This window comes from Xenopus tropicalis, chromosome 2 (assembly GCF_000004195.4).
Source record: "Xenopus tropicalis strain Nigerian chromosome 2, UCB_Xtro_10.0, whole genome shotgun sequence".
Lineage (NCBI taxonomy): Eukaryota > Metazoa > Chordata > Amphibia > Anura > Pipidae > Xenopus > Xenopus tropicalis.
Window position 1 is genome coordinate 20,670,995 of NC_030678.2, and position 21,962 is coordinate 20,692,956.

At 41.3% G+C, this 21,962-nt stretch overlaps 1 protein-coding gene across 2 annotated transcripts in view; it reads right to left on the bottom strand.

The window, feature by feature from the left end:
- Positions 1-3,082: 3,082 nt before the first annotated feature.
- The window catches only part of crybg3 (crystallin beta-gamma domain containing 3), a 74,160-nt gene continuing 55,280 nt past the window's right edge, over positions 3,083-21,962 (bottom strand). For both annotated transcript variants that reach the window (XM_031896579.1, XM_031896578.1), the window contains 9 exons: positions 21,456-21,582; positions 20,999-21,031; positions 19,137-19,246; positions 18,216-18,342; positions 17,970-18,109; positions 9,170-9,293; positions 8,009-8,167; positions 6,365-6,524; positions 3,083-3,698 (listed from right to left, as the gene is read on the bottom strand). In XM_031896579.1, the coding sequence (XP_031752439.1) occupies positions 3,610-3,698; positions 6,365-6,524; positions 8,009-8,167; positions 9,170-9,293; positions 17,970-18,109; positions 18,216-18,342; positions 19,137-19,246; positions 20,999-21,031; positions 21,456-21,582 (1,069 nt within the window). In that variant the 3' untranslated portion in view covers positions 3,083-3,609. The remainder of the gene's footprint in view (positions 3,699-6,364; positions 6,525-8,008; positions 8,168-9,169; positions 9,294-17,969; positions 18,110-18,215; positions 18,343-19,136; positions 19,247-20,998; positions 21,032-21,455; positions 21,583-21,962) is intronic.

The window sequence follows — 21,962 nt, forward strand, 5'->3', positions numbered from 1 at the left end:
GAAATAGGAGGGGACCAGAGGCAATATAATGGCACTTGATTAAAAAAAGATCTCAAGTTATTCAGTTTGGGCCCTGGAGGAGGCATGCTGCAGTGTATGGGGCTGGGCTACACAAGCAGAGGGCTCTGCCACTGCCCATATTAGAAGCCGGAATCAATATTCACGCAGCATTTCTTATAGCCACTTTCCTTGTGAGCGGCTTCATATATTAATGAGATTGTGTATTTAAAGCCCACAGCAGTGACATATTCCCAATGCTAATGTTACAGTATATGTGCGGCTGTGTGTAGCCCCATTAATATTTCAGGCACCTCTAATATTGTAAGAGGCTGCTCGAAGGTAAAGCTGTACAAATGTAGGTTTGTTCCATGGCGAGCCGGCCCTCAGCACATCAGCTCCCTGGGCTCCACAGTCGCAGCCAATTTTCCAGGCTGGAGAATGTACAGATGGGGAGCCCAGAATCCATAAAGCTTGGTGCCAATCAGCTGTTTGTGCTCTATGAGAAATACACACAAGCCTGGCGCGGCCCTTTCCATTACTCCGTACTCTCCTCCACGGAACACTGACTGGCTCAGTTCATGAAATGTTATTTTATTTGATAATTACTGAGCCGAGGTGCCGCTGCCCTGGTGGCCCAGGCTAATATCTGCAATGCCTTTCATCTCACTGCCAGCCTGTGTGTGAATATGATCAGCCGGATAAAGCCGCTGTGCCACATTACGCCTGTAACAGAACCATCGAAGGGCACAGTCTGTTTATGACAATTATAATTATTGTAATAGAGTTTTCTGTGATTACTGCAGCCTCTGGGGAAGCTTGTTTGAGTGGCGGCTTGTCCAGGCCTTGCTGTGTAATCCAACTGCAGATTCTGTAAAGCAATATGGGAAATGTACTTGCTTAGAACAGAAGCTCTCAGACACATTGTGGGTACTTACAATGAACCTGAATACAAGTGCTAAGGGTAAAGACACACGGAGCTACTAGTCGCAGCTACTTGTCGTGGCTACTAAGGGCTCTGGTACACGGGGAGATTAGTCGCCCGCAACAAGGGAGATTAGTCGCGGGCGACTAATCTCCCCGTGTACCAGAGCCCTAAAATAGACAATGCTGATCATTTACTGATTATTGTCCCTATGTGTGTTTTAGCAGAGGCAAGTCTCACTATTGTCTATGGCAGGGTATTTTCTGGCAGTTAGTAGCTGTGAAAAGTAACTGTGAAAAGTAGCTCCTACTAAGTAGCTCCGTGTGTCTTCACCCTAAAGTAACAATGTGCAAGGCAGCCCTGTCCTAACTGCCTGCCCTAGGAGGGAAGTACAGGGCTCTTATGTGGCCAGTGCCCACCAGAGACCTGCAGCCAATCAGAAAAGAGCATGGTAGGGCACAAGTGTGCAGAAGTATTTACTCTGCCCTGTACTTTGTAAATTACCCCTTTGGTTTGGGTAGCACCTATTATTTGGAAAGGCTAGACAGAGACATTTTCCCAAGGCCCTGCTCCATCCTGACCACACCAACTTATATCAGCCACACCCCAAACCACAAACAGACACGTTTCAAAAAGCCTCAAGTTCAATAAATAGCTGTGGCCCCAATCAGAGCGGCCACTGCTCCGGAATGAATCATTTTCCTCCAGTCTGCCTGTCAAACCTCTTCCATTGTTTCTAGTCTCAATCACCCTAGCAACCAGGTAGCAGCTTGACCTCCATTGAAAAATAAAGAGAGATATACGTTAAAGCTGCTTGAGTGTAACAGCATACCGAGAGCCTGTTTATAGGTAATAATCCTGTTCTTTACTGACATTTGCAGTTACTCCCATAAACACCCCAAGCTGTGTTTGCACTCGACACATTCTTGCGTTTAGCCAGAGGGAAATCTCTCGTCTGATCTCAGTGCAGGTATTTCTGGGAGGAATTTAGTGGGAACTGCCTGAGGTGCCATGGCCCTGTCATTATCACATGCTCATGCTTCTTTACTGACTTGCAAACACTTGTAAAACAGGCATGGTTTGTGCATTGCTCAGTTTAATAGGAGTGAGGTGGCCGGTGATTGGCTGATCTACACCATGGAATCTTGGGGCCCCATGACCCCAGTGCCTTATTAATTAGTAACGATTTGTTTACAAGTCATGAATGGCTTTTGCTCTAAAGTAAAAAGTCAAATTGTATTTGCCCCGTTGCACTGATTTACACTGATTTACACTGAGGGCTGGGATATCAACCATACTCTGCCATCCAATCTGTTCAACAGAAAGGATTCAACAACAAGTAAAATGCCCCAAATGGATAAACAGCGTAGAAAAAGGTGAAGGAAACCTGGATCCTAAGTTAAAGGAAAAACTATTCCCCCAAACAATGTAGGTCTCTATAAAAATATATTGCATTAACATACATAAAACCCTGCTTCATCTAAATAAAACATTTTCATATAAATATACTTTTTTAGTAGTATGTGCTATTGGGTAATCCTAAATAGAAAACTGCCATTTTAAGAATTAAGGGCCGCCCCCTGGGATCATAGGATTCACAGTGCACACAAACAAGCCAAGGCACACATACATGCAAGTCCCCAACAGCCAATGAATGGACAGAGTTCTGCCTTTTGCTCCCACACTACTTCCTGTTACAGTTAGAGCTGCATCACTTCCTGTCAGCTGATCTCTGAGGGAGCACACAGCCCATCACTAAATGGCGGCTCAAGGGAAAGGATGTAAAAGGGCAATATTTACTGATATATATATTCCAGTTTGGTGAGATTCTTTAATATCTGTTGGTTCAGTATTCGTTTTGGGGGGTCTATTCCTTTTATAGTGGTCTGAAGTGATTCCAAGGCATTCCTCTCTATCCACCCATGTGTCTCTCTATCATAACTGCTTTATAGGAGCTCTATAAAACAAACTCCTACCCTATACCAACTGTAGCCAAAGAGGCAGTAGAACATTCCCAACCCAACCCGACCTGACCAGCAACTGCAGTAGCAACACCAACTAAAATATGTGCAAAGAAGGAGCCACCGGACAAGCCCATACATCCAGCCAAATGAGCGACGGGAGCTTGCCAGACTGGATTTACATATCTACACATAAAAAGACATTTATAAATAGAATCTTTTTTATATCCTGTACAAGCAAATATATATATATGTATGATACAGGTAAAAAATATACATTTCCTATGTATGATATGTATGTACAATAGAGATCTTTCTCTTATAAGTGTTTGTACAGTGTGTGTGTAAGTAGTGGCCTTATGGCATTTTCCTTTTATGTGCCGCCAGACTGGGAAGAACAGAAGTCATTACTGACAGGAAGAAGCCAGGAAACCAATGAGAGGGTTTGTCCCAACGCAGACTTTTCCGTAGCAGTAAGCGGCATAGGCACAGGGGATATCTAAGGTAGAAAGCACTTCTTTGTGGTATTTCCATAACCGCTCATTGCTTAACACAGCATAGGCTCATCTCCAGTTTATAATTTCCACTTTCCCGGGCCAGTGCCGCTGTATTGGAAGGCGTTCCAGTGAGATACGACTTCAGTAGTTTCCCTTTGTTTTGTACATATGAGCGTGAAGCATTCGCACAGGAGACATTCAGAGGTCCGAGCTCCTTGGCACTTCCTGATCATAATATTTCCACGTCCCATTTCTGGCTGGGAAGGTTCGGCTGGAGGTGATTTACCACTATATGATTCTGATCGTAATAATTACCTCCTGGGAAAAGAAACATACAGAGGAACATTTATCAGTGGCTTGCCCTTAGGTCTTAATGAAGTTATATAAACCCATGTTCAACAATAATCATATAAATAGGGGCTAAGCAGCCAAAAGTTCTGCTCAGTATTTGAATTCGTATAATTAAAAAATTTGCCATATTTGAGACACAAAGGGGGAGATTTACTAATCCACAAACAGTCTGAAGGCGTCCAAATGCATTTTTTCGTAATGATCGGTATTTTTGCGACTTTTTCGGCGCCGTTGCGACTTTTTCGTATGTTCCGCAACTTTTTTCGTCACCGTCGCGAAAAAATTAGATTGGTTTTTCCGCTGTTTACAATTGCTCAACACGAAAAAAATCACGACGGCGACGAAATAGCCAAGCAAATACGAAAAAGTTGCGGCGGTGACGAAAAAGTCGCGACAAATAAGAAAAATTGAGACGGCGTCGAAAAAGTCGCAAAATTTTCGTTTCCAATACGACTTTTTCCCTTTCGGGATTCGGATTCGTGGATTAGTAAATCTGCCCCAAAATGTTCTTGCTCAGTGCAATTTTAATTGTAATTAAAACAACAATGATAGTTTCTTCCTATTTATTTAAAGGTGTTGTTTATTTTTTGTGGTTTTTCAGTTATTTACTGTAGCTTTACTGTAGCTCTCTAGTTTTGATTTTCAGCAGCTTTCTGGTTGCTAGTGTCTTGTTTACCTTAGCAACCAGGCAGCGGTTTGAATGAGAGACTGAAATTTGAATAGGAGAGGGCCTGAATAGAAAGACAAGAATAAAAAGTAGTGATAATAATAACATTTCAAGTTCACAGAGCAATTGATTTTTAGTTGCGGGGGTCACTGACCCCCATTTGAAAGCTGGAAAGAGGCAGAAGTGGAAGGCAAATCATTTAAAAGCCATAAAAAAAGTAAAAAATGAAGACCAATTGCAACGTTGCTAGGAATGGGACATATTAAAAGTTAACCAGCCCTTTAATTGCAAATTATAATTATCTTTTATTTTAATAGCACCGACACTTGGTTTTATATTTACCCAAATCCAGTTGTACAACTACCATACAGCAGTCCCTTAGGGGGGGACCGGAGGGCCTGGGTCTTCAGGGTCTGCTGTATGGTAGTCCCCCTCCCGAGCCGCATCTACCTAACTTCTTTAGGTCAAAATGAAAAAAGAAACTGTCTCTTTTCTATTGCCCCTTGTCAATGGCGTTGACATCAAAATTTTGACATTTCAATTATCAAATCGACATAAAGGCTTAAACTGCTCGGCTTTGAGAGAAACATTTAGCGCTTTACAGATATTTGACACACCCAGGGATCCAGCAAAGTGCCTCAAAGTAGTGAATCCTCTACAAACAGGGAATCTAGATATCTGCACTGTTCTGCTTGGTACAACTGATTGTGTGCATGAATGCCATTGGCACAACCCTGTCCCTATTTATTGGCACATGTAAAACACAGGTGATTAGTGTCCCTTTAGCTATGGACATATAAAGTTGTATTGCAGACATATGGTATGGATTGGGGCCCACACAAATATGTTCCTACACTAGAACCTGCCACGGTCCAGTTCCAACAGTGAAATAATGGCACTCAAAGGAAAATATACTTTTTGACATCAGCGCATTCAGTCGGGATTATGTAGAAAATGTGGATAAACACTGTCTGATCGCGCAAACTGAAAGGAAACCATGGCAGTCTATCCCTGATTTTTACAATTTCCCAACCCCCCTTGGGCTCACAGTGTAATGCAACCTCTTCCTCGCCTTGTTCCATTGTGAAGTGAAGGATTCTGGGAACTGAAGTCCTTCTGCTTTCCAAAGAATCCATGCAGCACTCACTGTGGAGAGCAGATGGACTTCAAGTCCCAGGATCCATCAAAATGGAACAAGGTGAGGGAAAGTCAGCAAGACACTGTGAGCCTAAGGGAGACAGAGAAATGGTCCCAACCACACACTATCATGGTTTCCTTTCAATCTGTGGAATTAGCTATGTCTGTGTAAAAAAAAAAAAAATTATATATATATACCCCAAGCAGCATGTCCTTCTGCCATTGAGGGTTAATCTGCATGCAGTGTGAAGCGCTACAGGCAGTGGAGCGGCCCCATGGGTTAATAAAAAGCAGGGACAACGTGGTTCCCAGACAGCGCTACTGACAGTAAGTTATATACAGAGCAGCCTGTTTAGCAGATTTCATTAACTCAGCTAAAAACTCCAGTCTGTTCGGTACAATTTCGTGGCCCATAAACATCGGGCCGTTAACTTCCTGTGAAGTCATTTCCAACTAACAATGCAATCATGGCCTGTAAGGAGCTGAAATCAGAAAAAGACAAAGGTAATAAAGAACGCGGAGCATTTTATCGTTTGAGGAAATGACTGCTTATTATTATTAAACTTTCTCCTGTTCTACACAGAGAGATGAATGGTACAAGGATATCAGAGCTATAGGCAGGGTTAAGCACTGAGCAACCACAGGGCAATGCCCAAATTGTAAAATATCAGAATATTATAAGTCACAGAGAAGTTCAAAGGCTCAAGGTCAAAGGCTGGGTGCTTATATACAGGGCATGGAACCCCTCCTAAAGATCCACCTTAATAAACATGACAATTTACCCATTACCCAGGCACCTCCCCTCCTCCGATGCATCTCAAGTACCCACCTTTTAGATCCAGAGCAAGTTCATCACTTAAACAAGAAGTAATTGTCCCGTCCTTGTTGATCCTCCATTTCTGCCTGAGCTTTCCATGCTCTTGCCACAGGGATACTTTTGAACCGGGAATATTTTTGCCTCCTATGACATCCAGGCAGGAGTCACTAGCCTACAAGGCAAACACAACATTAAGGCACCCTAAATAAACAGGACTCAAACCTAATGCAAACTGTTTTGGGGGATTTAAGTCCCCAGTTAAGGGACAATGTTGATTTAAAAGGTTCTTGTGCCATCTTCCGCCATTTTTTTATGGTATCTATTTGTGACCAAACATATGGGCAGTTCTAGCTAATGTCATGCCAGAAAATTCCTGGCTGCTTGCAAGGGAATTTATAACACATACGCAATGAGGCACTAAGTTTGTCCAGGAGCAGTAACCCATAGCAACCAATAAGATGCTCACTTTTAAACAAATGACCAGTAAATGCTAATGGTTTGGTTGGATACCGATATGCTTAATTGGTTAAATGTTCTTCAGCCATTATTCTTCAGCATATCCAACTATGTCTGAAGAACATTCAAACAACCAAGCATATCGGTATCCAACCAAACCATTAGCATCTTCATAACTCCCTAAAGCTGGCCATACACGTACAGATGATTATTCGGTGTGGCTGCTCGTTGAGGCGACCAATATCACAAAAGGCTGCGGATATCGGTCGACTCATCAATCGTCCAGATTAAAAGATTTTGATCGGGCGCCATTGAATGGCGCCCAAGCAAAATCTACGTTAAGGGCTGAATCGGCAGAAGGAGGTAGAATTTCTATTGTTTCTGCCTCCATATCTGACAATTCAGCCCTGAATGTCAGTGGAGGGTAGGAACGATCTTTCCTGCAACCAATGGCACGAAAGATCTAAATTGCTACGTGTATGGCCACCTTAAGTGCCATGATAAGGAAGCTAGGGGCCAGCCTGAAACTGTGGCGGCTTAGGTAACACTAAAGTCCTATCTATAAACCAACTAAAGAGGAATATTGATTGAATTAAGTCACATTTTTCAATGGTTACAAATTTTGGGTATTTCTTAAATGTCTACTGATTTAACAAATTGTCTAAATGAATACGTGGCTAATTGTACAATTATAGAATTCTTACATAGTTCTGAACCAAAGTTATAATAAGGAGCACATTTTATAGAATTCTTACATAGTTCTGAACCAAAGTTATAATAAGGAGCACGTGGTTGGGGATTCATGTTTTATAAGGATAATGTGATCCAATTGACTTTCCCCATTGATTTATGACAGTTGAGTTTTTTTTTATGTTAAAACCAATTTTCCAGAATTTATGGTATACCAAACTAGAAGTTTCATCTGTGTTTCTCTCAGCTCACGAGATACCATTGAAATCAATAGCAAGTGGTTTTACCCATTTTGGGATTTAAATAATTGATTTTTTATTCTAAGAAAATCAGAAAGAGAGAGAAAAATATATCTTTTGCTACTCATCAATAACTTAAATGCTAAACATGCCGTAACAGGGACTTAAGTAAAATTTTATTGCTCTTATATTATTTCCATCCCAATATTGACAGCGATTTTACTTTTCTCTTATTTTTGATAGATCGCTTTTTTTATCTAGCAGTGTTTACCTTGGATTTCATAAGGCCTCGGCAGAAATGCCAGATCTGAGTGTATTGCCCGTTCCTGGGAGATACGCAAACAGACATGGCTCTGGTATCTGCCAGTTTTCCAGTAACAGTCAAGTATTTGTTATTGTGCCGATTCTTTATCCTCACATACACGGCTGGCTGTGGGAAGACAGAATCATTTGTAGGGTTTAGTTTATACATACACAAAATGAGCCAGAAAGCAAATTTTTACTGACAATTTAAGTAACATTCTAAAAAAATGTGTCAAAGAATAACAAAATAAGTTTCCTATCACACTCTAGGACAGTGACAAAGCTGAGCCAAGAAATGCCAGGAGATACTTCCTGCAACAGTAACAGTGTTACATATTCATGATATTAGCAGTTTTAAACTGCTAATGTTACAAAAAAATAAATGTAAAATGACAAGATCACTGTGAGAAATTTTACATTACGTTGTGTGGGTATATATAATATATAAGACACTGCGTCTTTATATATATTTGGGACAGTGGCGATCCTTAATCCTGTATAATTCAAGCTGGCCACACAGATGGCTGAAGAGTTACAACTGGTTGAATCAAAACTTAAGTAGTCAGATCCCAGGTAAAGGTTCTCCCTGCATTGGGGAATGCCCTTCCTAGTGATGCTGTAATGGCAGATTCTGTTAATGCCTATAAGAGGGGCCTGGATGAGTTCTTGATCCAGAATATCCAAGGCTATTGTGATACTGAAATTTACAGTTATGTGAGTTTATAGATATGTGTCTGTGTGTGCTGAATTTGCTTGGAAGGGTTGAACTTGGTGGACTTTGGTCTTTTTTCAACCCAACTTAACTATGTAACTATGTGACAAAGAAGTTTAATGCAAATCCATGCCATTATTATAATATCTGCTTTTGTTTTTGGCTCCCTTCGGTCACCCATAGGTCATACTGCCTACTCTTGTTAAGTTGCCACATTTGCCAACTAACTTGTCTGGACAGGGTTTCCATGGAGTCGAGAAAGGATTAATATTGAGGCTCTCTAAATTGCAGGAGCTACTTTTCTAACTAGTAGCAGGAACTTTATAATGGGGGACTGATATTAGTTGCGCAAGACAACTATAAATATCTAGTCCCAATTAAGAGAACCCGTTGTCGATACTTTATTTTTTGCATTACCTGTTTTAAAGGTCGGAGAGAGCCGATGGCTTTCCAGCCACTGAATTCTGCCCAGTTGAGAATTTTCTTAGCTTCCAGCAGTATTTGCCTTCCTAAGAAATTGGCTTCTTCATAAGCAATCCACCTGGAGAGGCACAAACAACACAGCATTTATACAAACAAGCTCGGGGCAAACAATAATGAATTACATGATCAATGAGTATAGGGGAGATATATCTATTAGCAAGCTTGAATGAGTTCAGATTGGACAACATAGTTCCATAGTTCCAAGAAGCCAGGCCAAAGCCTACACACCTTATAGGAGTTATGACAATGTATGGCCTTTTCACTCTATGCATGGTGAGATAATATGCAACTATGGCTGAAGAACATTCAAACAACCAAACAAATCAGCATCCAACCTAACCATTAGCATCTTCAATGGAAAGGGTGCTACATCCAAAATTATATCTGCAGCAAAATATATGTCAGCTCACTCTATGGAAGCAAGGACTTATATTCTGCATATATTTTTCCTCTTGCAGATAACTTCATTGAGTCACTCTCCAAACACAATAATAAAAGAACACAGCTTTGGACCGGTGCCATTCCATGCATTCCTCTAAAAGCAATTTATTTTTTCCAATACCGATATAGCTTGACAGAAGCCATGGGTGCACTTTACACCGACAGCCGTATGCACATTACCCTTGCATGATATTGGGAGACAAAATAATTAGTCGAAAGAGCAAACAGAAATGACAAGCGCTTGGGTCACGCGCTGGAGAAGGTGAGGTGACGGTGGCTGGATGCAGCATTAGTCTTGCTATCGTATGTGTAGGAGAGGGCAAGCCATTCATTATAGCACTTACTGGAGAGCCACAAGGCTTTTCAAGGACATAACTGAACAACAACTGATATTCTCTTTTATATATTTTTATTGATGTTACAAAAACAAGTGGCTTTTTTATAGGAAGGAACTCATTCCAAGTATAAAATGGTGGCAGATGTTGTTTATGGAGTGTTTGCCAGCACTGTGTACTACTACGACTTCACATTCCATTACAAGCCCTGATGTAAGGATAAAAAATTAATATTTGAATAAACCATGAATTAGGGTATTACCTGTATCTTCAACTGCATATTTGCTCTCCAAGATATTTCTGAAAGCTCGGCCTGTAGGCCATTTAGGTTAAACACTTATTTGCTGCTCTAGATATTATTGAAACTAATCTTAAACAGCTAATAAAGCAAAATGTACTCTATCTGTAACCTTGTTAGGAACTAAGGGAGGGTCCTGACCTTATGTTAGGCTTCAAACTGGGTCTTGAACCCAAAAAGGACAGAAAATATCTATCTAGGTCAGTGATGCCCAACCAGTTACTCACCAACTCCTGTGATATTGCTCCCAGTGACATCAAAGAAGGTTTTATTATTTTGGAAGCTTTGGAAGCACAACATGGGGCTACCAAATAGCCAATCACAGCCCTTATTTGGCATCACCAAAGGATTTTTCTCTGCTCACCAACACTTTTTTAACATCTGAGTGTGGCTCATAAGTAAAAAAGGTTGGGGATTCCTGGTCTAGATGCAGGACAGACTATATATCCCCAGAATTCATGAAGCTGTTACTGCCACCAGTCTGATTATGACCAGTGACATTTAACAGTGCTAAATATGGACAGGAGTCAGGTACTCGGGTTCACTGCACATCCTTTCTAAAAACAACTGACATGTTTGTTTAATTGGGGTTAATTGAATTCACTTGTCCTGGGATTATCTTCCCCGGTAGATCAGAGGGGCCCAGCAAGGAGCTGATAAGCAGCGGGCGCTTGCATTCCCTGGAATGGGGCCTCTTACTGATTGACTGATATGGGAGTGACAGCATACAGACAAATGGTACAGCCGAATCACATGTACCGGCTTATCTAAGTGGGAAAATATGCCCTGCCTATGAATTTATTACATTTCTTTCCTATCGCAAGCCAGTGAATAACAAGAAACAGTAACTTATTGTATGAATGGATCCTTTTAACTTATATCAGAACATATATCCATGATTCTTTCACTAAAGACAACCTAAAGCTGTTCTTTCTTTAGGTGCTGCAAGTTGAAGTGATATCCCCCCCCCCCCTCCCCAGCAGCCGATCAGCAGAGCAATGGGAAGGGAGCAAGATAGCAGCTCCCAGTAGGTATCAGAATAGCACTCAATAGTAAGAAATCCAAGTCTGGCTTGGGACTCCTCCAGTTACATGGGAGTAGGAGAAACAATAGGTTACCTGAAAGCAGTTCTAATGTGTAGCGCTGGCTCCTTCTGAAAGCTCAGACTCAGGCACAACGCACTGAGATGGCGCCTACACACCAATATTACAACTAAAAAACTACATTTGTTGATTCAAGAATAACATTTAAATTGTAGAGTACATTATTATGCTATATAAAGTGTTTTATAAGTTTAGAAATTAAAAGCATACCATAAAAATCATGACAGTATCGCTTTAAATACAAATGGAGTCATGTATTACATTTGTCCTCATCTAGTAACACATAGCACCCATTGAGATATTACATCTGACTAGTTAATTCTACCTGCTGATTGGTTGCCATAGGCTACTAGACAAGTAGCAGACTTAAGACCATTTATTATATTAGGGCTCTGGCACACGGGGGAGATTAGTCGCCCGCGATAAAACTCCCTGTTCGCGGGCGACTAATCTCCCCGAGTTGCCTACCCCTGCCATCCCACCGGCGAACATGTAAGTCGCCGGCGGGATGGCAGACGCGGCGGGGCAATTTCAGGGAATCGCCGAAAAAGACTCGCGAGTCTTTTTCGGCGATTTGCGTGAAATCGCGCCGCCGCGTCTGCCATCCCGCCGGCGACTTACATGTTCGCCGGTGGGATGGCAGGGGTAGGCAACTCGGGGAGATTAGTCGCCCGCGAACAGGGAGTTTTATCGCGGGCGACTAATCTCCCCCGTGTGCCAGAGCCCTTAGAGCCTTAGTTGTGCCTGGCTGGAAGTGGTAGTAGAGCTGGAGGGCTGCCCAAAGTTGGCTTTTAATAAAGGCTTGTGGAGGCTTAGCCAACACAATGATTTCTCTGGATGGAGGTTTATGTGTGGAATTAACACTGTAGTAGTGAGCGCAGTGGTAACAAGCCTTGTACTTAAGTAGTAATGTAACGCAGAGATATGAGGCACCTGTTCACCAACTTGAAAGGAAATATCTGATTGGTTGCTCTGGGCTACTAGACCAGAAGCAAAATTAATTAAATGCTAATCTACGTGGCCTTTGTACTGTTGGGCAGTGCTTCAACTAAATGTATGCTTTGTATCCTTTTATCCTCTATTGTAATGTCCCATGTTTATGGTATATACTAATGCCAACTTTCTTCTGTATCCTATCTGGCTGATATACTGAAATGTTACATATAATTAATGTTATGAACACACCCGGGTCGGCTGTGCTATGGTGCCAATGACCTAAGGAGCTTGCTGGAGAACTGAAGCTGGAGAACTATGATTAATGAGCCCCACAACACACGCACAACCTAATGCTTTAATCCCAGATCAAAACAAAAAGCCATTTCAATCTATTCACAAATCAATCTAAAATGATGTATAATAAATAGCGTGACCCTTATTTACCGATTTGTAACTCAGAAATGCCGAATTATCTCATTTTCACTGATAATAATAGCAGCGTAAATAGACTGCGCTCATGCAAAGCTCCTCCTGGACGTGTTCTTGGCAGCATTTATGGAACTTGGCTTTTATTGACCCAATGATATTCCACGGAGTCAGCATTTACCTGAACCAATCACCTAACCCATTTCCTCCATTAATGGCTCCTGGAGTATCTTTAGTTTTGACTGGGCCTAGGATTTGGCCTTTTACTTTGCAAAGGCAAGTAAATAGCCCTAAGCAGCCACGTCTCTTTGGACCTATTTGGACCTCTTAAGAGACAGTTCCTTAAAGCTGTTATTTACATAGCAACCATTCAGACCTTTGCTTTTGTTTTCTAAGAGTGGTTGCTATGGGCAATATCACCGGTGATGTTTGTCTCCAATGCTAATATATACTCCGCTATGTGTATTATGAGACGAGTTGAAAATAGCAACACTCTCATCAGTTTCTAAGAATCTTGCAACTATTAGTGAGACTTAGGCTGACTGACTGGACCAAAGGATAAGCATAAGGATACAGAAGAACACCAACAAAAATGGAGGTCTCTAAGAATAGAGTTGTTGTCCCAAATGGGATATAAAAGGCAGGAATATTGCTCAGTCTGAGCTCTACATGAGCATTAGGCTGGTGTGGGATTACGTGCTATGATACAGCCTCCCTGCCAGCATTATACTGGTAGCATTGGGAGGGGGGTTATATTTCAAATATTCATTTTGGCAAGTGGAGCAACATTTTCCTACAAAAGTTTCTAGTTTCTAGTACATTTTATCCAAACCACCCCCCCAAAAATATCTTAAAGGAATCCTTGTGCCTTTGGAAAGCATGTATTGAATCTTAGTCTGCATTACTCGTACTGCTGCTATACTTAGCTGAGCCTAGGTAGGATTCCATTACTATTCCCAGAAAGAATTCCGCTCCTGGGCTTTAAATGAGCCTCTCTGGGGACCTTCAACTGAAAGACTCGACCTTTGCTCCAAAACTCTCTTATCTACATCAGTGAGGTTTTATTATGCTCATATAGGTATATGGTATGTAGGTATATATATATATATATCATAGGTATGTATAAGGTTTTATTATGCTCATATGAATAGGTATATATAAGGTTTTATTATGCTCATATGTACAGGTATGTATAAGGTTTTATTATGCTCATATGTACAGGTATATATAAGGTTTTATTATGCTCATATATACGGGTATGTATAAGATTTTATTATTCCCATATGTACGGGTATGTATAAGGTTTTATTATGCCCATATGTACAGGTATGTATAAGGTTTTATTATGCCCGTATGTACGGGTATGTATAAGGTTTTATTATGCCCATATGTACAGGTATGTATAAGGTTTTATTATGCCCGTATGTACAGGTATGTATAAGGTTTTATTATGCCCATATGTACAGGTATGTATAAGGTTTTATTATGCCCATATGTACGGGTATGTATAAGGTTTTATTATTCCCATATGTACAGGTATGTATAAGGTTTTATTATGCCCATATGTACGGGTATGTATAAGGTTTTATTATGCCCATATGTACGGGTATGTATAAGGTTTTATTATGCCCATATGTACAGGTATGTATAAGGTTTTATTATGCCCATATGTACGGGTATGTATAAGATTTTATTATTCCCATATGTACAGGTATGTATAAGGTTTTATTATGCCCATATGTACGGGTATGTATAAGGTTTTATTATGCCCATATGTACGGGTATGTATAAGGTTTTATTATGCCCATATGTACAGGTATGTATAAGGTTTTATTATGCCCATATGTACAGGTATGTATAAGGTTTTATTATGCCCATATGTACAGGTATGTATAAGGTTTTATTATGCCCATATGTACGGATATGTATAAGGTTTTATTATGCCCATATGTATGGGTATGTATAAGGTTTTATTATGCCCATATGTACGGGTATGTATAAGGTTTTATTATGCCCATATGTACAGGTATGTATAAGGTTTTATTATGCCCATATGTACAGGTATGTATAAGGTTTTATTATGCTCATATGTACAGGTATATATAAGGTTTTATTATGCTCATACGTACGGGTATGTATAAGGTTTTATTATGCCTATATGTACAGGTATGTATAAGGTTTTATTCAGCCATGAGAAAGATGAAAAACTTTCCATGGTTACACGGATATATGCCTGGGAGTGAGGACAGGAAAAGCAATAGCTGGATAGAGCAGTGAGACCATTAGGTGAGAAGGCTTGGTGCCCTAGGGTCATTTATTCACAGTAGGCACCTTAGCAGTAAGCCATGGCAACAAATCCTTTATTAAAGGTAAATAATTCACTGGGGCTGCCAAAACGTTATGAACCCCCAAGGAAACGCTAAGTTTTTCTTCTTACTTTTTGGAACAACAATGCAATGGCTGAGACGTTTCTACATCAGCACCGTGCCACCATCTTTCTTTCCTTTCCCAGTCGTCCCTAGTGAAATTTAATTTTACTGTCCAAGTCTGCCAAGTAATGCTGGGGAAAGTTAAGAAAGATGGTACAGGTATGGGACCTATTATCCAGAATGCTTGGGACCTGGGGCTCCAAAAAAGTGGTGTTTATGTAATTTGGATCTCCATACCTAAAAAAACATTAATTAAAACCCAATAGGATTGTTTTGCCACTTATAAGGATTCGTTATATCTTAGTTGGGATCAAGTACAGGTAATGTTTTATTATTACAGAGAAAAGGGAATCATTTAACCATTAAATAAACCCAATAGGGCTGTTCTGCCCCCAATAAGGGGTAATTATATCTTAGTTGGGATCAAGTACAGGTACTGTTTTATTATTACAGAGAAAAGGGAATCATTTAACCATTAAATAAATCCAATAGGGCTGTTCTGCCCCCAATAAGGGGTAATTATATCTTAGTTGGGATCAAGTACAAGGTACTGTTTTATTATTACAGAGAAAAGGGAATCATTTAACCATTAAATAAACCCAATAAGGCTGTTCTGCCCCCAATAAGGGGTAATTATATCTTAGTTGGGATCAAGTACAAGTTACTGTTTTATTATTGCGGAGAAAAAGGAAATTATTTTTAAAATTATAAATTATTTAATTAAAATTGTGTCTATGGGAGATGGCCTTCCCGTAATTCAGAGCTTTCTGGATAACAGGTTCCTGGATAACGGATCCTATACCTGTACTGCTATCTTTATAGCTTGTGTATTTTTTCTCCCTAAAAGGAGCACCTTCAGTGAGAACAGTGCACAGAGAGGGCCACATGTCCCACCTTAGTTAAACAACTAGTAATGTGCCTGGTATCAGACTGACTAATCAAACTGACTCCTGAGTAGCAAATAAAGAAAATAATTGTATAAATTCTGAATGAAGTGGAATCGACTCCTCCCAGCCTGTAACTCCAGGAGAGGGCATGAGTAGCCACGGGCGCTAATCCTACGGTGACACATTCAGCAATGCACAAACAAAGGTGTGTTGCAAAATACCTGAGATAAGGAAGCTACACAATTTAATATCCCATTTGTTTAGTTTAGAGGTGGAAAGCAGTTTTTATGGAAGGGTGAAGACACACGGAGCTACTAGTAGCAGCTACTTTTTCACAGCTAATAAATGCCAGAAAATCCCCTGCCATAGACAATACTGAGAATTGCCTCAGCTATCAGTAAATCATCAGCATTGTCTATTTCTGTAGCCGTGGCAAGTAGCTACTAGTAGCAGCTACTTGTTGTGGCTTCTCTTGGGGCTCTGGCACACGGGGAGATTAGTCGCCCGCGACAGGGAGATTTGTCACGGGCGACTAATCTCCCCGTGTGCCAGAGCCCTAAGATAGACAATGCTGATCATTTACTGATAATTGTCTCTATGTGTGTTTTATCAGAGGCAATTCTCAGTATTGTCTATGGCAGGGGATTTTCTGGACTTTAGTAGCCATGGAAAAGTAGCTGCTACTAGTAGCTCAGTGTGTCTTCACCCTAAGGGGCACTATGCAATTGGATTTTCCTGCAGGATTGGTGGGCTAGCTGCATCTCTAAACAGGCTAGGGGAAAGCCCCCTGTTCTGGAGAGTGCTATTTACAGCTGTTACGATAAACTATTGTTTAGGCACCCATTTATGTACCATAATAATGTAAAGGGGAGAGACTTGATGATATGGTGTTACCATACCACACTGAATATATCATCAATATAATTTCCCCATGGAATAAACGATTAAGGGCATTCATGATTCTAGCATTTATCATTTAATATGGGAAAATCCTAATTCACCCAAATCTCCAGTTGTTTTACTCAACTAGTTCTTTCTAAATAAGACCTAAATACCTGCTCTCTGACCCGGTTCTACTTCAACTCTTCACACCATTATGGACATGCCCTTCTCAGTTAGGCCTTGACATGTCATGGCTGTAATATATCTCCTCCCTGCCTTCACGGAATATGAGGAAGAGACATTCTGTACCTTTCAGCCCACTATTTAACTCACTGCCCAGTTAGAAGGAGCCAAAATAAAGAACAGCAGGTTAAAATCAATGCACTTTTGATAGCAGTCACATTCACACTGGATGTTTAACCCTTTATATGCAACCCGCTATAGAACCTTTGGTGTCGACATAAGAGTACAGCAGAGCAAAGAGACTGCAAGCTCAAAAAAGCCCCTAAAAGGGTTAAAGGTTCCTGTAAAAGACTTTATTGATTATCCAAACTCCTTACTAAACTACAAGTGGCACCCTTTCCATAAAAGAGCAATAGGGGGCCAAGTAGAGATTTCTCACCCACTGCAAGAACTGCAAATGGGGCCCCACAGAATTCTGTCACCAGGGGGTGGAAGCTCTGACTGTCTTTGCCCATGAATTACCCCTGATGGGTAAAATGAATGAGAAGTGGGCAATACAAAGCACAGATTTATAATAGTGCTTATTACATGATATAAGAAACCCTAGGGAATTGTCCCATGCTAGACCATGACCTTTTTTGCCTTCTTGTAAGGGAATAAAAAAAGCCACTGCAAGGCTTATATAGGGTGAAACAGTCTGTACAAAAATTATACACTATAGATATATTATAGATATATTACATTTTCTGTAATACCATGACATAATTTTGTTATACTAGTGATACAGACAACATCAGATTCCATGGATACTTACAGCCCACTTCTTACCCACACTGACTGGGTATAAAAGTGAAGGTCCCGACTAAGAACAGAATTTACAGCCTCCTCAAAGTGCAGTTCTCTCCCTTCACATGAATCCAGGGCAAACAGACTGATGGAGGGCTCAGCAAACACCTACCAGGAAGGGGAAACCATTAGGATCGGCACAATAACCTTAATAATAACAGATATGGCACATGAAAGGGTTGGAATGGGATAAAGCATGGACCTATGCCCTTACATAATCTATTGGCTGGATAAACTTGATCACAGCCGCTGGGCAGCCACAGGATGCCATGTCTGGAAAATGCCCCTCTTCCAAAACACACAGGTTGTCAGACATGTCCCCTTGGTAACACAGGAGCCAGCTGTTAAAGAGATAAGCACACAGCATTGGGAAGTTATTCTCACAGGTCTGTACTGCAGAAATTGGGTCTTAAAATGCACTATAGGATTAACATTTTCCTCAAGCTGATCACACAGACATGGTTTTCCTAGATTTCAGTTGGCAACCTAATTGTAATATCATCTGTGTGGGCCCCCAAAGTCTTTGACTTGGTCAGTTGACTTCAAAACAGAAACTTTGATTTGATTTAGGGTGTATAGTCATCGGCTGGTCTGGAACTGGAACCGTCTACAGCAGTGATCCCCAACCAGGGGCTGGTCTGGAACTGGAACCGTATACAGCAGTGATCTCCAACCAGGGGCTAGTCTGGAACCGTCTACAGCAGTGATCTCCAACCAGGGGCTGGTCTAGAACTGGAACCGTCTACAGCAGTGAACCCCAACCAGGGGCTGGTCTGGAACTGGAGCCGTCTACAGCAGTGAACCCCAACCAGTGGCTCATGGGATCACCACCCCCATTGATGTTGCTCCCAGTAGGTGTCCATTTTTAAATCTCTGGCTCAGAGAAGTTTTGGAAGCCCAGAGTCACAGTTTTACTCCAAGCAGAGCCTCCTGCAGGCCAGCAGTCCACATGGGGCTACCAAATAGCCAATCACAGCCCTTTTTTGCATCCCAAAGGAACTTTTCAAGTTCTTGAGTGGCTCACCAACACTTTATAAGCATATGTACAGATTAGCATGGGTACATTTGTGCATCCAAAACCTGGCCATTGGAGACTCAACCTATTTAAAATGTTTAGAAATAGGAATGCACTTACCATCCCCTTAGAACCTTAAATGAACTGGGTGTAAATGCCTTAAAATCCGTCACTTCCTGTGTGAGATCCACGCTCTCTCCCTGGAAATTCAAGCCACTGTACGCTTTTATCTAAAAGCAAAGACGAGATTTAAATTGCTAAGATAAAGATGCAGATTTATTATTTATTTATTATGTGTCTTAAACAACAGTCAATGAACCCAAGCACTGGCTCCAACCAATCATAGCTGCCATAGCAATACAACATTTACCCTACTAACATCTGCTACGTCACATGCCCTGTGACCATGAATAACATAGATATATTTACTTGGAAAAGATTTATTGACATTTACTCTGTTACCCGGTTCAGATATGAGATAAAAGCCAGGCCTTATTTATTCTTATTTCAGTCAGAGCCATCCTACTATAAGGTTCACTATTCAAGTCTCCTCTTAAATTTGGCTTTCTGGATGTGATCAGTGATGTGACTAAAGCTGTCCATACACGTATATATATATATACTCGTTTCGTACGATATTCGGTGCGTGTATGGCAAGTCGACGAGGCGACCGATATCGCAGGAGGCTGCTGATATCGGTCGACTCACCGATCGGGCAGGTTAAAAGATTTTGATCAGGCGCCTTCAGAGCTGAATCGGCAGAAGGAGGTAGAAATCCTATTGTTTCTACCTCCATATTTGCCGTTTCAGCCCTGAACGTTAGTGGCCGATTGGAACGATCTTTCATGCGACCATCAGATCAAAAATCGCCACGTGTGTGGCCACCTTAAAGGTGGCCATACTGGGGAAGGTTTCAGCTTCTCCCTGCTGTTAACTGTTATCTGGTTGCTAGGGTTCAAAGTACCTTTAGCAACCAGGGAGTGGTTAGAGTGAGAGACTGATATATGAATTAAGGTGGCCATACACCTATGGGTGGGAGATATCGGGTGAATTCAGGCTAATTCGGTCGTTTGGCCCTGGGGCCAAACAATCAAATTTGAACGCCGGAATAGGCGCAGTCGGTTCCGGGACCGCATCAACGAGCCGATGCGGCCCCCAATCCGACTAAATTTTTTAACCTGCCCGATCGATATCTGGACGATTTCAGGTAGGCCCGTCATTTGTGCCCCTACACTGGCTGATAAGCTGACAAACCGATCTAAGGGTCCGATATCGGCAGCTACAATCGGCCCGTGTATGGGGACCTTAAGAGAGGATCTGAATAGAAAAATAAGTAATAAAAATTAACAATAACATTAAAAATGTAGCCTCAAAGGGCAATAGTTTTTGGCTGAAAAGAGGCAGAAGAAGAAGGCAAATTAAAAAAGAATGGATGAATTAAGACCAATTTTGCCCAAGTTGCTTAGAAGTGGCCATTTTATATCTTACTAAAATTTAATGTAAAGGTGAACCACCCTTTAATTATACCTGAAATTCTAATGTATAGTAACCTAGTGTGGGGAGAGGTGAGCTAATGTTCTATATTGACAATTCAGGGGGCATTCTGGGGGAACTGTGGCGACCCCCTCTCAATAGCATAGAGACCAACATTTGGGTTCTGACCCATAGGTTAAGAATTGCTGCTTTGGATCGAGGAAGTTGTTTGAGTAATTAACTCGCTGATTGGTTTCGCTGGGTGTTAAAAAAAATGCAGCCTTTCAAGAAGAGCCAACATTTTTCTAAGCCATTATACAAAGCTTTAGTGTTTGATGTAGAGAGGCACCCAGGGAGCCAACGGCAAGCTGCAAGACACATGCTGCAACTCCAGGCCCACCCTGATAATCTGTCCAAGACTGGGCCGTGCTGCGGGGGCCACTACGGTACTTTGCTAACATTCCCAAGCAGATGTATCAGATGTACAAGTACATTGCACAGTCACTTACCAAATGTTTCGGATCATTGCTCCCATAAGGCTCCTGGAATAAAAGGCAACACAAGTTTCAGTCCCTGTATAGTTACAAACGTTGGGGCCAAAGCGGGATGTTCTTTTGGGGACGAAGTTAGAAGGGGTAGGCTGGGAGCTACTATCCCAAACAATATCTTGCCCATATTGAGTGTCAGTGACCATAATGCATTATTTTTAGGGATGTTGAAAGGATTAATATTGTAAAATCAATGCATTTGGGAAATGTAATTATCACCTATACAGCATAGAGTTTCTCTGGGAGTAAAGATAATGGCAGAGACCTAATAGGCTCTCTTATTCCCACCCTTACTCATAAGGAGCTGGAAACCATACCAAATGTTTATTGCACTTATTTATTTAGGTACCAAAGCCAAAGATTTAGGGGGCAGGGTGCCCCAATGGGCAGCAGGGCACAAATGTAGTGACAAACTTACCAACAGAACTGGTCTTAATGACATGATTGTGTTATTATGTCCTCCCCAGTCGGCACAACTCTTGTATCTGCCTTTCTCCAGAATATACTGCTGGCCACAGAAATGCTTTTGTTCATAGGCAACCCACCTTAGGAGCAAGAGAGAAGCGAGAAGAAGCCTTATAAAAGGCCGGAAATAATGTGTATATGGCGGGGTTGGCTGCAAAAATTCATTGGGCTCATTGGGTCCCGTTATGAGTACTACAAATAGCCTTTCAGGATATTGGATAAAAGGGCACCAGAAATGACTATGTATGTAGAAGGTACTTCATCAGGAAGGTGAACCAGGATTCCACGGGTATCAGAAATGCCACCCTATGCACTGAGTGGAACATTCCCCAGGCACATACACTACTCACCCCTAGCAATGCCGACCTTCATTTCACTGAGGTCTCTTTCTAGGCATGGAAGCCAACGTATTTGAGTAAATGGACCTGCATAATATTCTTGACCCTGAACATTATTCTGG